The 15,511-nt window shown below is 42.4% G+C and overlaps 3 protein-coding genes across 6 annotated transcripts in view; 2 read left to right on the top strand and 1 right to left on the bottom strand.

Moving 5' to 3' along the window:
* Positions 1-350: 350 nt before the first annotated feature.
* On the top strand, positions 351-8,133 carry ttbk2b (tau tubulin kinase 2b). Its single transcript, XM_086189752.1, has 15 exons — positions 351-600; positions 1,105-1,208; positions 1,311-1,458; positions 1,668-1,741; positions 1,843-1,983; positions 2,084-2,188; positions 3,301-3,366; positions 3,456-3,548; positions 3,663-3,788; positions 3,874-4,031; positions 4,266-4,455; positions 4,641-4,855; positions 4,942-5,395; positions 5,565-6,262; positions 6,386-8,133. The coding sequence occupies exons 2-15, from the start codon at positions 1,140-1,142 to the stop codon at positions 6,741-6,743; spliced, it is 2,895 nt and encodes a 964-aa protein (XP_086045878.1). The 5' UTR covers positions 351-600; positions 1,105-1,139; the 3' UTR covers positions 6,744-8,133.
* A 1,386-nt stretch (positions 8,134-9,519) lies between these two features.
* churc1 (churchill domain containing 1) lies at positions 9,520-11,694 on the bottom strand. Its single transcript, XM_086189755.1, has 4 exons — positions 11,489-11,694; positions 10,813-10,948; positions 10,022-10,092; positions 9,520-9,944 (listed from the first exon to the last, which is right to left on the bottom strand). The coding sequence occupies exons 1-4, from the start codon at positions 11,525-11,527 to the stop codon at positions 9,852-9,854; spliced, it is 339 nt and encodes a 112-aa protein (XP_086045881.1). The 5' UTR covers positions 11,528-11,694; the 3' UTR covers positions 9,520-9,851.
* A 60-nt stretch (positions 11,695-11,754) lies between these two features.
* znf106b (zinc finger protein 106b) overlaps positions 11,755-15,511 on the top strand; it is a 14,974-nt gene continuing 11,217 nt past the window's right edge. Inside the window, exons 1-4 of one of the 4 annotated variants that reach the window (XM_086189748.1) lie at positions 11,755-11,862; positions 13,841-13,977; positions 14,067-14,128; positions 15,291-15,488. In XM_086189748.1, the coding sequence (XP_086045874.1) occupies positions 13,843-13,977; positions 14,067-14,128; positions 15,291-15,488 (395 nt within the window). In that variant the 5' untranslated portion in view covers positions 11,755-11,862; positions 13,841-13,842. Of the gene's footprint in view, positions 11,863-13,395; positions 13,978-14,066; positions 14,129-15,290; positions 15,489-15,511 lie in introns of those variants that run through there. The other 3 variants (XM_086189751.1, XM_086189749.1, XM_086189747.1) reach the window with 3 other exon arrangements.

Here is a 15,511-nt window from a genome sequence, read left to right as displayed (position 1 = left end):
AAATGAACACAATCATATACAATATTAAACTGATGATGGTGGTGATGATGATGGTGACAAAAGGCCCGATAGCATCTATCACTGAGGTAACTGTTACTGCTGTTATTAGTCTTAGGCAAAATGCTTTATATACATATATATATATATATATATATATATATATATATATTATATTTATATTTTTGATGGGATCGGGCAGCAGAGTGACTGCAGGACGTCGAGTTAAGTAAGAAAGGCTGTCGTGAACGTGATTAGTGTGAGTACAGACTGCAATGAGTTTTCATGCTCGGTAGGTGGCGGTAATACAACATATGCGGATGCCAAGCGTCATAAACACCGTAGAAGAAGAGGCGGGAGCAGAGGAGTTTGCGGATCAATCAGGAGCTTCAAGTCTAGTAACGTCATCACGGCTGTTGTGAGGAGAAAGCTCCATTTAGCTGGATAACTTGGGCTAACGTTAGAAATGGTCCATCACCATTGTCTGATTTATAAAATTAACTGTCACTTGGAATGATCTAGCTAGCTAAACGGATCGGGAGCATGGATACGGCTTGTTTTTCACAGGCTAACTCGAATCATAATGGTTCAAGACCACTGCAGGTAAGCAGGCAGGGTTTGTTGCCTAGCGGTTACCATGCTAGTTAGCTTGTTTACAGGACCATTGAAACCGCCGCATTGGGATGTGTTACTAGCTAGAGTAGCTACCAGATGGCTTATCTTCTCAATTTTGCAGTTTATGGTCAGTAGTAGTAAATGTGGCTGCGTTAGGCGTCGCTGGGATTAGCAGAGATTTAAATCTGACAATGCTAACGTGAGATGCTATCAGTTCGTGTCAAGCTCCACTAAAGCAAGGAATGTTCCCCGGTTCTGAGACCATTCCAAAAATGAATCCAGCAGAATTCTTGCTTTGGTCTGTAATATTGGTACGTTCACGGCACCAGTGAGTCCTAATGCATTTCCTGCAGATTATAGTACAGATGGTGCTGCATTTACATACTTGCTGATAAAACGCGCAATTTATGTCTACCAGATTCATGTGGTGGGTGAATGTCATTTTGAGTAAGATTACCAGGCTTTTGTCATTCATTCCACTCTGATTTGCAGTGAGGAGCTTCAGGCTGTAGCTGAGAGTGCTCAGGATGAGTGCTGCTGGAGAGCACGCAGACATTCTGTCAGTGGCCGACGTGGTCCGAGACAGATGGAAAGTGGTAAGACTTCATTAAAATCATAAAAAAACATTCTCTATTATTAATAAAACAGCAGCAATCCAGTGTTCCCTTTTGCGCTTATTTTTGTGTTCTGTTCCACAGATGAGGAAGATAGGTGGCGGTGGGTTTGGGGAGATCTACGAGGTTTCGGATCAGTTGAGCCAGGCCACCGTTGCTATGAAGTTGGAGTCTACTCAGCAACCCAAGCAGGTGCTGAAGATGGAGGTCGCTGTGTTGAAGAAGCTGCAGGGTGAGGGACTTTGTTTCTCTGCTAGTGTCAGGGAGAAATAAATGGTCGACCTTAAAATTTACTCATTCAAAACCTACCGATTGTTTATGGCATCAACCGCTACAGTGGAATCTTTTGTACATTTCGGAGTCTCTGGGGCAGCATCCCTAGGCCACAGGCATTATTGGAGTTATAGTTTTACAGTTTTAACTGTTTTATCTCTCTGACAGGCAAAGACCATGTGTGCCGATTTGTGGGCTGTGGCCGAAATGAGCGCTTCAACTTTGTGGTGATGGAACTGCAGGTGGGCTCTTTAACCTTCAGGATTGGTTATTTTAAAGTTATTTAATTTGTTTCGTGTCTCATCTTTCTTAATTAATGGACATGAACCGTAACTGTCTTAAGGGGAGGAATTTGGCGGATTTGCGCAGAACCACGCAACGTGGAACCTTCTCCGTCTCCACAACTTTGAGACTTGGCAGGCAGATTTTAGAAGCCATCGAAAGCATCCATTCTGTGGGCTTCCTGCATCGTGACATTAAACCAGTAAGATGACTGTATTTAACAGTTTCAACTCTGGGCCACATGACCGGGTTTTGTTTTTTTTTTAAATTGAATTTGCTTATGTTTGTTGTTCTAATTGCAGTCTAACTTTGCAATGGGAAGACTAGCCAGTACCTGCAGATGCTGCTACATGCTTGATTTTGGTTTGGCCCGTCAATTTACCAACTCCAACCAGGAAGTCCGTCCAGTAAGTGCTGTTTACGTCGTGAGATGTTTGAAAGAACAAAGTTTCAACTGTTAAATGGTTTATTGTGATCTGGAATGAGTTCAACAGAAAAGACATCCAGATAGAGTGTGTGTGTGTGTGTGTGTGCGTGCGTGCGTGCTTTCATTTGATACTCATGCAGTCTCACCAGCACAAGTTACAGAAGTGGAAATGCACATTTTTTGCGCCAGTGACTGTCGTGACTGTATTCGTCACGACTCTGGTCCTGTCCAGACCTGCTTTAAAGTTGGTGATTGGATGTACTGAGCAGCACATTCGCACGTGCTCTTAGCGCTGGAGTACACTGGGTCAGTTTCTACTGTGGAACATGAGTGCAGTTACATTAATAATTGTTTTATTATCTGTGCAACTGATCTCTACTTTTTTGTGGCGGATCAGTTTTCCTCATCACGTGATGACTCAACCATCCAAAAACTCCACAGAAGCAGCTCGGTTTGGTGTAGACAGAACAAACTTGAGTCGGTGTCGCACCTAAAAGATCTTGTGCTGCTCTCTTGATGTTATATGTGACGGTCAAACCGGGGGTTTGTTAGGCATACGGCTCTGATTGGACATGGCGGCAAAATGCATCCTGAGTGATTTGAAGTTCTTGTACGAATGCACTCGGGAGATCCAACCGTAGCCAGAATCTTTCAGGAATGCAAAGGTGTCCTGGACCTCTTTTTGAAGGACCATCGCTTCATCAACTGAGTTCCTTTGTTTCAGCGGGAATATGTACTGGTTTGCAATGGAATGGTGGCTTACCAATATTATTATTAATTATTGGTTCACATCTGATGATCACAAAAAGCCCACATATATTGAGAAACGGGTCAAATATCGCTCCAGAGGCACACTATGGATGTCAGGAGCCTCAAGAAGCTACAAGTAGTCACCGGGCTTTCCTTCCTGTCTGTACGACTAAACTAAAGGTCTGAATGTTCTGTAATGTGTAAGACCAAATTGTGTGCTCCAACATGTCATGAATGAGGCCCAGCGGGTGAGTTTGTTGCTCTTGTTTCAATAACTCCAGCTTAGTTCTTGTTTTCTGTTTAACTATGTCTTGTTTATACTGCATCACTATTGTCTTCCAGCCTCGTCCTGTAGCCGGCTTTAGAGGAACTGTGCGATATGCTTCAATCAATGCCCATAAAAATAAGGTCTCTCTGTTCACATACATTCAACCATCATGTGCAGTTATTGTCTGTTCTATTCTTGATTTCTCACTCTCCTGTGTCTGAATCTGCAGGAAATGGGTCGCCATGACGACCTGTGGTCCCTCTTCTATATGCTGGTAGAATTCATGGTCGGTCAGCTCCCCTGGAGGAAAATAAAAGATAAGGTATGTGCGTGTCCAACATCTCCAGTTTGTATTTGTAATTTGCAGTGTGTGTGTGTGTGTGTGTGTGTGTGTGTATCCACACAAAAATATGTCGGCTGTTCTCTCTTCCCACAGGAACAAGTAGGAAATATGAAAGAGACGTATGACCATCGACTCATGCTTAAGCACCTTCCCTCAGAGTTTAGTACCTTCTTAGATCATATCTTAAACTTGGACTACTTCACTAAGCCCGACTATCAGGTTGGCCATCTCTTGATTGGTAAATTTTGCATGTAATTTGTATTCCTGCACAACTGTCAAATGCTGATGTGTTTGCCTTTGACAGCTCCTGATGTCAGTGTTCGAGAATAGTATGAAGAAACACAACGTACTGCAGAATGACCCTTACGACTGGGAAAAATGTGACTCTGAGGATATGCAGACCATCAATGTTGCAGCAAACACTGCTCAGCAGCTCACTCGCCTCACACCAGCATATTTGGGGTACTTACATTTAAAGCTTGATCACAAATGACGTGAAGCCATGTGGCAGTGTGGCTCTTAGCGCACTTGAAACATGTTCACCGTATCACTGTGTGGATGGGAGCTTTTTTTTTTTTTCTTTTTTTTTTTTTTAGATCTGAAATCTGCACCATCAACATTTTCTGAGACATTGCTGCAATATATTGTGCTTAGGAAATGAGCTGCAAAGTGACCTTCCCTTTCTTGGCTCCACAGCATGGCCAATGCTTCAGTGCTGCCAGGTGAGCTGCAGAGAGAGAACACTGAGGATGTCCTGCAAGGGGAGCGCCTCAGCGAAGCTGACAACTGCCCACCTATCCCCACACCGACCACGCCTGGTGGTGATGTCTGGGAAGAGATGGACCGCAACCAAAACCGTAAACAGACCCAGCCGGTCATCAGGAAGGTCAGGGGTTTTAGAGTGCAGTTTTAATGCTCAGTCTGTTTTTACCTGCTGCTTACTCTTGTGTAAGCTGCAGCATTGTGCGCCCACACACAGAGTATTTTTGTTGACACACCCGTGCAGTGCCCGTCATTGGAGGGGCAGTGTGTTGTGTGATGTCACAAAAACGTGTCATTCATCTTACTCAGGTGGTGAGTGAGGATGAACACAGTCAGGACCAAGGGAACCAGAGCCCAAACACCGGTTCTGTGCAGAGTTCTCCTAGACGAGTGCGATCGGAGACCATGTTCTTGGAGCGGGCAGCGCCACTGCTCCGGAGGATTAGACACAGTCAGAGCTTGGCATTTGAGAAAAAGCTTGTACCTGAACCCAAGCCTACGATCGAGCGCTTCCTTGAGTCCTAGTTAGTGTTTTTTTCTTTTATATACATGGTTATGTCATTCCGCACAATTGCAGACATTGACTCACCCTAATGATGTCTTGTTGCAGCCTTGGCAAACAACGTCCTGTCCTTGTTCATGTGGGCGAGAAGGCCTTACCTGAGAAAGACCACAGACACAATAAGGAACACTCTGGCACGGCAACCCCTGATCCAGAGGAGGGCGCAGCAAGCAGTGGATTTGTTGCTGTCAACCTTAGTCCTGTACCTCAAGAGGGCGATTCCCAGGAGTGGGTGATGCTGGAGCTGGACCAAGGAAGCGGCTCTGGAGCCACCAAGCCACCAGTGGAGGCCCTCCATGAGGACAAACAAGACACCCCCACTCCTGCTGAGACGGAGAACCACTCCTCTGAGCCACAGGATGGCCAGTCCACAGCTGTGCCCAGCAGTCCTGTATTGTCACAGATGGCCATGCCTGGTACGTGGTTACTTGGCCACAGGAGGCTGACAGGGATGCTGGGGCAAATGCCCTCAGTCATCTTGGGAAGACCCCAGATGGACCAGGTATGGGTGACCAAGCATTTTACTGGATATGACCTTAGAGTGGTAGTTAGGAAAGAAATTAAAATGAGATGTTGTGGATGAGTAAATTGATTTTTTTCATGGATTTTTCATTTCTTGTTTTTGGCTGTGAGCTTTTCATTCACTCCATCAATCTATCAACTCTTTTCAGTCCTCCAGTGGCACACCGCCATCTCCTATACAGGAGAAGAGCACAACCATACCACTTGAAGGCCCCTCTAGTAGATCTGATGTGCACTCTGGGCAACCCATAAAGGATGGAGAGAAGTTGGAGTTTTCTCCAGTGCCAAGTCCACCCAAAGGTCCCACCGCACATCTGAAAAACGATGGAGACCCAGAGAGTGATTCCGGTCTTCCTGACTCCTCAGAGCCAAATCAACAGCCTCAAGCGGACACGGCTGGAGGTGCTATGGAGACTTTTGCCACCGTTTCCTCATCTCCACCTCCAGTTCTGCTCAGACAAAGCGACTCTCCTTCTTCCCCAAGACTGAGCCGAATTCCTGTACGAGAATCCAGCACTCCTGTGGACACTCTGAGTAGGGATCTTCCAATGGAGAGGCGTCACCGCTGGAGCAGTCCGGTCCCCGGCTCACCCACCCATTCCCCCTCTCCATCTCTGTCCTGTGACAATCTGCCGAACGCTTTGCCACGAGACAGACTGTCCTCAGAGCGAGGCTCCAAGTCAGACTGTGGAGGAGAAGACCCTCTCTCCCTGTCCTCCTCATCAGGTAGCAAAAGTAAGATCCCACGACCTGTGAGCGCCACCTTTTTACCTGATCAACTGACCAGCAGGTTTCTTCCTCGGCCACCTCCTGGGGCACCACCCATGAGCGCATGTTTAGAAAACAGGTAAGAACTTTTTTTAACGTCGTGCTCTTGTCTTGATCAGACCATCGTCCTGTTTGTCTGGTTGATTGGTGCCCCTCAGTCACAGCAGGCAATTGTTTTTATCACACTGTCTTGCGTTTCTAGTGTCTCCCGACGGCGCCGGTTAAGAGTACGAGCCAGCAGCACTAGTGACGCAGACTTCCTGGCCAGTCTGACCCAGCTGATGCAGGACCGTGGCGGGATGCTCTTCAACCCTCCTCCTCGCCCTTGCAGGCCTTCATCCTCCCTGCAGCGCTCACTAAGCTCCTCACCCTCACGTCATGAGCTCTGTGAAGGAACCACACTTCCAACACGCAGTCGCTCTCCTTCTAGATTCTCTGGGTCCCCTCCTCCTCGACACGCTCACCCCCAAGTCAGGTCTGTTGGGCAGGGTCAATGGGGCCATGGCTCCGGTGGAAGGGGCCTGATCCAGAAGGTTAAAGGATCAGGAAAAGTAAGTTGATGACAGGGCGCCTGGGTAGTCGTAACAGAATGGGGGGATAGCTTGACTCAGGGTATCCCCAGGGTCTAAAAAGTATTAAAGGGGCCACATTATGCACCTTTGCCACTTTAATCTTTAAAATTCGATGGCGTTTACGAACGTTAGAATGTATTTATAGTCAAAAAGCTCCTTACAGCTAGCGTGTGTCAGGACACGTCACGCCCTCAACTTGAGGGTGGAGCATGCTTACAGAAAGCAGCACGGGCAGTCACAATATCAATGAAGACCCTTTTGATGCATAAGGTTGCATCACATCTGAACTAAGTGTTCAGATGTGATGCCAGGTGATGTCCACACACACACACACACACACACCATATAGATGTGTGTGATCTGAAAAGTTCATAATATGGCCCCTTTTTAAAAAAAAAAAAAAAAAATTTAAAAAGCACTGAATTCAATATCATTAAATAAGGCCTTAAATGTATTGCATTTCATTGGAAAAGTATTATATTGATTTCCAAATGTCTTCTTGAGCATTTACAATTAGGGAGACAAAAAACTTGAATCAGTGACTTTTGGACCTTCACGACTGATGCAGGGTTGAACCTGCGATGAAAGGCTGCCGATTCACATCCAGTCGCAGAGCGCATGTGTAAATAGGAGGAAGGCAGGGGACGGCGATATACAAGTCTTGTCTGCCGAGGATAAATGAATGAATTGTGTAAATATGGTATTTACTCATGGGGAATGTACTGTACGTAATGTAAAATGTATGATAAATTGTATTTATTTATTTATTTATGCATCGGATGTGTACCTCCAGAATACTTGACAATGTGACTCGATAACCTGCGGTTCAAACGAAAACGGAAGTTTCTGGGAAACGCTTACCTCTCAGTTCACTCCTCTTTAAAACTCCGTGTAGGCCTAACATAAGACCAAAAACGACCTTGGTTAATACTTGACCGATTCAAACTGTAGATATTCACCTTAAGGAACATGGTACACACAGTAACAGATATCACGTGTTTACTCTAAGAACACTAATAGTAAAGAACACTACAGATAGAAGTAGTACACCGACATCAGCATTCAAGAGCAGCGTGTAGCTCCACATCGACCTCACTCCTGTAAAACCGCTAGACTGATGATAGTACGAATTGCTCATTTTTGCCTCGTCACAGTTTAGTAGTGCTTTTTCTTCGCTAGAAGCTGTTTGTCACGTAAAAGCCATCTGCGTATTAGAATGTGCTTTTAAGTGCACCCATATTAATTTATTGTAAAAGTGCATGAGCATCATTGTAAGTTGTTTTTTTTTTTTTTTTAATTCATTTGTACAATCATGTAAAGCAGCTGTATTTTTATTGAACCGCTTCCGAGCATGAAAATACATCATAATGTAGATGAAGATGTGTATTTTGTATTTCTTCAACCGTGATGGCGGAAGGTGAAATGCATCTCGTTACCTCTAACGGGGCGGTTGTGTTTTCGGTAGTGCGTGCGTGCGAGCGACTCTCGGCAGTGTTACACTGATGTTTTTCTGCAGACTTGGCGGAGGGGAGTAGGAAGGGCTGAAGGAAGGACTCATAAATGAGGTGTTTTATGAACTCATAAATTCAAATATCAGGTTTCACCACGCTCGCGCTACGCAACAGCTACACACTCAAACGTGGCGTGGGGGCGGGGCTGGTTGTACCTTCTATTAGGACCCCAGCATGACTGTACCAGCCAGGAACCAAACATTTGCCCATTGAAGGTATGTGCTCTCTAGTTTTACTATTATTATTATTTTTATCTTAAAATTAACACTACAATTAGAAATATATTGCCTTTTTGGTTTTCTCAGTAAATGTGTAAAAATCAGATCTAAAAGGTAGAAGCCCTGCCTACTCTTTACTGGGTTTAACACATTTTCTTTTCTTCTGCATTCACTGTGCTGATTATTCTGGATGATCTGCAGGTTGTGAACAGTTTAAACACAACAGAACTTCACCAACTTTGATAAAAATACCTGCGATAACATTGGACCCGAGCGTGTTGTGGATGAACAAGCCTCTGCAGGAGTTGCGTCAGATGCTGCAGAGCGCAGCTGGATTGTCCTCTTTGGTGCGAAGAGTCACGTGGAAGACATGCTGGTACTCATGCAGCAGGTACCTCTCCACACTTGGGGACTTGCCGGGTCGTATACAGCCTCCACCGCCTTCAGATTGTTCTTGCACCAGCATGTTCCGTGTGTGGGTGTGCCACAGGAGCCCAGGCGCTCTCCACATTCCCGCTTTTACTCCTCGGGCAGCCTACCTCCTCTGATTGAGTAACTGATTTAATTAAGCCAAGTAAAACTGAAATTTCTTTTTCCGACAGACGTCTGTGCATGCACAGCTGAGACTTCTGACATGCTGACGACTGAATCGGTGCGCTCGGATGACAGTGAGGATGTTTTTGTATTCTCATCACAGTGCAGGGTCGCGCTACCAGCACTTTAACAACAGCCCTTGAGTTTATTTGAATAAATTAATACAAACATCCTCTGGACGACCACACTACTCTGACAATTCAACAGAGGTCAAATATGAGGTATAGTACGACGTAACTATGGCAGGGGTACAGGGAAGCACTGAGACTGTAGTGCTTTTTTACAAATGCAGTTGGGAATGTGCAGGTTTAATTGTCTGAAATGCACAGAAGCTTCATCTCATGACTGAATGAGCATCATAAGTCTTGTTTTGTGACTATGACCTTTTTTTTTCTTGAACGCTCGCAAAATTAAGAAATCACCACATTAATCAAATAAACAGGTGAAAATACTTTATTTCCAGAGATGAAAATTGGTTTTTTTTTTAACAATAAATTCATTCTTTTCAGTAATGCGTCCTTATTTTGCTATTTGACACGTGAAAGGTGATGAAAAATGAAAAATGTTTTCTTTTAGTACGTTGTCAAATAACAGGGAATGGATTTTTGTCACGAATAATGATTAAAAAGCTGCATTAACTCATCAATCAACAGTAGCCCACACAGACTTAAAACATGTAATATGCATAAAATACAGAACAGACAAGAGGAAAGCAAGGTTTGCAAAGCTTTCGAGTTTGGTGGGGGGGGGGGGCCAAATACGAATCTCAAGGTTTAGAAGAGTGGTGCCGACTGTCGGGGGTCATCTGGCAAAACACTGATGGAGTCTTCTGCCTTTCCACAAAGCATGCAAAGCATCGTGTACTCCTGGTCCAAAAAAACCAAGATTAATGAAAAGAGAAATGTGTATGTAATGTACATAAAGCAAAGATGTCTTTATTTACCTGATATTCATCCACAACAGAGAAGGTATATTCATGTCTAGCGATGACATGGTCACAGTTTTTACAAACATCTGGAGGGACAAATTCACACGTCAGGTGGGTCATGGCCACCGGACAAAAAAAAATACTTGCGTTTTACCTAAAAACGCATTTTATCGGTAAACTACATGAAAACCTGAGCAATACACTCAATCGTAAATCAACCCTCTTTGCTTATGTTATTCCAATCCTCTTGGCTTGCTGTTCCTGCTTATCCCAAATGAGTCTGTTTTTTTTAAAGCCAGAAAACTTGACAAAAAAAATTGAAATTTGCTCCACGAATACCTGCAAGTTAGAGCATTAGTTAATTTGAACATTTTCTCTGTATGTCTCAAGTGTAAATTCCAGACATTCCAGAGAATGTTAGGTCAGGAAAGTTGTCCTCTGAAGCACGGAAAAGTCATGGTAATTTATGTGAATGAACCCTGTGAGAGAATTTACAGCCCATGGCAAATACAAAAAAATAAAAATAAAAAATAGCTTTGAACTTCTGGATGATAAAAGAAGTGATTGAAACACAACATGTTACTTTTTTATCTCTGGGAACTTTTATTGACCTTTAATGGACTAAATTGATGATAACAATCAAAAAAATAATCATCAGTTGCAGTTCGCCCCCGAATGTTAACTGAACATAAGCAATCCGAAGACGTGGGCTCAGGTTCAGGGACACTGAAATGAGCATGTTTACATTTTAATACATCAAATTTGTCACTAGCGTTTCGTCTGTGAGAAAAACGATAATGACTTACGGTCATACGTGACAATCTCCTCTCCATCTTCATCCTCTGTGGCTTTATTACTGATCAACACAAAGTCTTTCTGATGGCAGTTGGCACAACCCAGGTAGTTCATCAGATACGAACCGTTCTCCAGACAAGTGTTCCCCTGAGCAGGAAATAAAGAAAACATGTTTACTCATCCTCGCATGTTACGGTCTCTCTTTCTGTTGAATTGTATCAAGTATGAACTCGTCCATATTCATTATAAGATATTAGTCATGCAATTCATCTTCAACAGTGGGCTCGATGCGTGTAGTTGCACATAAAAGATAAATCAAATAAAAAAACGGAAACTAAGGGATGGTAGAAATCACATTCAGTAGTTTCTTTGCTGCTTTCTCTCCACGTATTTCAGAGATTTGTAATATTTAAAGCCAGTTCTTTTACTGGCAGTCATTAGAGGTTGTGTCTTACTTTGTTAGCGTTGATGGAGGGAAAAAATCCTTGAGTAAATTATTCAATAACATTTACCTCTGTGGCAGACAAAATGTACAACAGCAGTCTTTTACGGTAAAGATTACATCAAGAAGTAAGACAAGAAGTACTAATATACTGCGTTATTTAACTTCCGTAAAAAAAAAACAAAAAAACAACGAAGTTAGCGTTTATGTGTAGAAACAATGTCTCCACAGTGGCTATAACTCACCCGGTCGGGATATTCTTTATGCACACAACCGCTACACATTTTACCTTACAAAGCTACAGTAACCCACTGATACGATAAAACGAGCTAACTGTTTTTAGCGAAGACTCCTCTTCCGCACAGCAGGTCGCTCTCCTCCCGCTGCTTATTAGATCTGTAGAGCATCTTCACTCCCCGGTATTGCCTGACAACGCCCACTTGCGTCTATCCCACCTTTTGAAGATCTGTGCTAGCTAACTTCCGGCGTAATGTCGCGTGAACGATTGGCCAGCCTGAGACGTTTTTAAGTGATGTCATCAAACATGGCGATTCAACGTGAGAAATTTGTGCAGTAATGATGATCTTTTCGGAGTGTTGACATAACCTATAACATTTGGGTAAGTTCTTTTTTTTAAAGAAAGCATTCAGCAGCAGCTAGCCTGTACAGTGGGTAGTTTAAATCGTAATTCATGCACTTTTATTAGTAGCTGTGTAATGTTACTCAGTCTGGTGTGTGTGTGTGTGTGTGTGTGTGTGCGTGTGTGTGTGTGAGTTCACCTTTTCTGACCGAGGCTCATCACGCAACCTCACTTTTCATTTGTCCAACGTAACAGTACTGTATTTACAAAGGCCACCAGGAATGATATTAAGTGTTTGATTTAAATGTCACTGTGCTAACATTGCTACCTTGTTATGTTGAGAAGAATTGAATTGTATTTAAATTCAGCAATGGCAGACGTTAAACCCTGATTCGCGGAGGACGTTAAACGTTGAAGAAGAAAATAAGCCCGACGCACAAACCGAAACACAGGGTCGAGACTCTGTTGCACATTGTGTCGCAGGAGATTGAACGTGTGAGTGACTGTAGTTCTACAAAGTCTGACCACGCCCACTTGCGTCCATCCCGGGTTTTGAAGATCTGTGCCAGCTCCCCGTCATTTAACATAAAAGACTTTGATGATTTTAGTCATAAATATAATATTGAATGCTCCAGAAATGACGACTGGGCAGTGATTATAGCGTTTCCACAGGCTTCGATCTGTATAGTTAAAGGAACTCTTATGTACACGCTGATAACAGCTTAACTGCCTACCCTGTCTATAGATGACCTATCTTTTTCAGAGAAAAAAAAATGTAACAACAATTTTTGAGATCTACTCACACCAAAGAATACTTTCCCTTTTCTCTCAAAAGAAAGCATATTTTAAAGGAATACCCCACCTTGGTTGCCAAGAGAAATAGATGCAGATTTTTGAGCTTTCCTATCTCCCCTAAAGCCAAAGAGGTACATTTTAAAATCCATGATCCGTGACATTTATCCATGCGGCGAATTTTTAAGGCTTAAATTGAACTTGGACAGTAATGAAGGTGCATTTTGTAAAACAGAAGTAGAAACACTCAAACACCTAATGTATTCTTGCATTGTATTTGATTTAGTTGAAAGGATTTCAAAAATTGGGTATCCTATACTAATATGGATGTAGCCCCCACCCCTGACCTACAATAATGTTAGATTTGGTTTTGTAATGTAGATAGAAAACTAGAATTTAGAACTAAATAACTTAGTTATATGATAGTCAAATATTTTCTGCAAAGATGTCAGTTCTCAAAAAACTTATTTTGATTATTAAAACGTATGAAAACGAAGAAAGCTCTATTGCTTTATGAATGTTTTCCATCTTTTTCTTTTGATTGGTCCCATTTAAGAATATGTAACTTTTAAATTTTATTTTCGTGTTGTTGTTGTTGCCCTGTTTTGTTTTTGTTTTTTTACCTAATACATGGAACACCCCACTCAGTTCTCAAAGGAATAACGTTTGTAATTGTATTTGAATATGCTTTTTGTACTTGGAATTTGCATTTTACAATTAAAAAAAAAAGCCACCCGTCATTTAACTTCCGGCGTAATCTCGCGTGAATGATTGGCCAGTGTGAGACGTTTTTTAATCGACGTCATCAAACATGGCGGTTCAACGTGTGAAATTTGTGCTGTAATGATGTTCTTTTCGCAGTATTGACATAAACTATAACATTTTGGTTTGTTGAATTATTTAAGAAAGCATTTAGCAGCAGCTAGCCTGTACAGTGGGTGGCTAAAATCGTAATTCATGCACTTTTATTAGTAGCAGTGTAATGTTACTCAGTCTCGCGTGTGTTTGTGCTTGTGTGTTAACCTTTTCCGAAGCTCATCACTGAACCACGCTGTGTTCTGTTGTGAAGATTTAGACTTATTGGTTGCGAATTTTACATTTGTACAAAGTAGCAGTACTGTCTTTGTAAAGGCCACCAGGAAGGATTGTGTGGTTGCAATGTCACTGTGCTAACATTGCTGCCTTGTTACACTGAGAAGGACTGAACTGAATTGTATTTACTCAGCAATGGCAGACGTCAAACCGTTACTCGCGAAGGACGTTAAACCCGTTTTGAAGAAGAAAATCTGCCCGACGCACAAACCGAAAAACAAGGTCAAAAAAGTCTATTGCATTCTGTGTCGCAGGAGTTTCCCGAAACTTGTAAGTGACTCTTGTTTCCCTAAGTTTGATTTAATCTTATAGTGCTGGTTAAGAACTTGTAAATTGTATCTCATCCGTCTTGCCTCCAGGAATTTCATGAACATATGCAGAGCATGTTGCATCACAGAGAGCTGGAATCTGTGTTGGGCATGTGAGTCACATTTCTTTTCTCTTTACCTTCTCACCTGAAAAATTGTATTTATGTATCAGTTCCAACACACATCTGTTGATGTGGACGCTGCTACCAGACGTCTTATTGTCTTCATTATTATCACTGTTATTGTTGTTGACATTATTACATCATGAGGTTACAGTGAATCACACATTTTATATTAAAAGAGCAACAACAACAACAACAAAAAATCACAATGCATTAGGGTTGGATATTGGCAAGGACCTCACAATAGACGTGGGTCATGATAGGATCGTGATGTGTTGCAATACTGCGTGATTTATGACTACATTTTCAAAATAGAGCTGAAACTACAACTTCCTGTGAACTACCTGGGTGTCTAATAACATGTACATCACATTCTGACTTAATGGGCAAATTGAGTCAAAACAATTAAATACAAAATTTGCGCAGCTGCACATTTTTGCAGGACACATTCAGTGTAGCTCCCATGGTGCCATATTGGAAAATAAAGTGTGTATAAGTATGTGTCACTGACCAAGATTAATTCCTAATTTTGCGAATTACCTTTTTGTAAAATGATGATTAAACATTAAATTTGTAGAAAGAAACAGGGTTGTATACCCTTCAATGCCGTGGTTCTATCCTTATCCTCTCACCAACCTTTTTTTTCCATCATAAGTTGTGACTCAGATTTTGAAAAAAAAAAAAAAATCAACCGTGAATTTGGATTAGATGCAAGAAAACCCATATGTGACGTATTCTGTGTTGTATTTGCGTTTCAGCATGTCGACAAATGCTCACATGAATACAACAATGCTAAGCTAACACTGGATGTGGACTGGATTATTTGAAATGGATGACTGTCAAAATAAAAGCACAGGATCAAGGATCCTAAGTAGAGTTTTACCCTCAAATGTTTTTTTCACACACATATCCCCAATCCGCTCAAAACGGCCCTGTGACCCACTCTTTGGTGACGGCCCACCAGTTGAGAAAGAAAGCACCTGCAATATTTCTAATGATACACAGATCAATTGCCTCCCGCCTTCCTTACCAAGATGACCTTGTAATTAATATGCATCCGATTTTTTTCCCATGCTAAAATCAACTTTAAGAGGCTGAAGCTGGGGATCCGTCATTCACTAATTCCTTCTGTTTTGTGTCTCTCCACGAACAGGGATTCGCAACATGGATGCCAGGCCTGTAACATTTCATTCATGCACTTGCATCATTATGCCCAGCACATCTCCACTCCTCAACACAGAGATAAGTTGAAGAGAATGATCTCTGAAAATGTGAAGCCCCTTTCACTGTTTAAGACTCTAAACAAAGAGTCTATCAACAGAATCCTGGAGCGAAACAGGACCCTTAAAAAGTAGGCGTAAGAGTTTCATGTTA

Source organism: Aulostomus chinensis, chromosome 20, assembly GCF_037954235.1.
Source record: "Aulostomus chinensis isolate RoL2024-O1b breed Wild chromosome 20, RoL_Achi_v1.0, whole genome shotgun sequence".
NCBI classification, from domain to species: Eukaryota; Metazoa; Chordata; class Actinopteri; order Syngnathiformes; family Aulostomidae; genus Aulostomus; species Aulostomus chinensis.
This window is presented reverse-complemented; position numbering and strand designations above follow the sequence as displayed.

Excerpts from the sequence above, each read along its gene's own strand:
- churc1 (XM_086189755.1), bottom strand. The coding sequence starts at position 11,527 with ATGTGTAGCGGTTGTGTGCATAAAGAATATCCCGACCGG. Across the intron at positions 10,949-11,488 it reads ATAAAGAATATCCCGACCGG|GGGAACACTTGTCTGGAGAA; the intron begins GTGAGTTATAGC and ends TTTCCTGCTCAG. Across the intron at positions 9,945-10,021 it reads CTGTTGTGGATGAATATCAG|GAGTACACGATGCTTTGCAT; the intron begins GTAAATAAAGAC and ends TTTTTGGACCAG.
- ttbk2b (XM_086189752.1), top strand. The coding sequence starts at position 1,140 with ATGAGTGCTGCTGGAGAGCACGCAGACATTCTGTCAGTGGCCGACGTG. Across the intron at positions 3,549-3,662 it reads GGAGGAAAATAAAAGATAAG|GAACAAGTAGGAAATATGAA; the intron begins GTATGTGCGTGT and ends CTCTTCCCACAG. Across the intron at positions 3,789-3,873 it reads TCACTAAGCCCGACTATCAG|CTCCTGATGTCAGTGTTCGA; the intron begins GTTGGCCATCTC and ends TGCCTTTGACAG.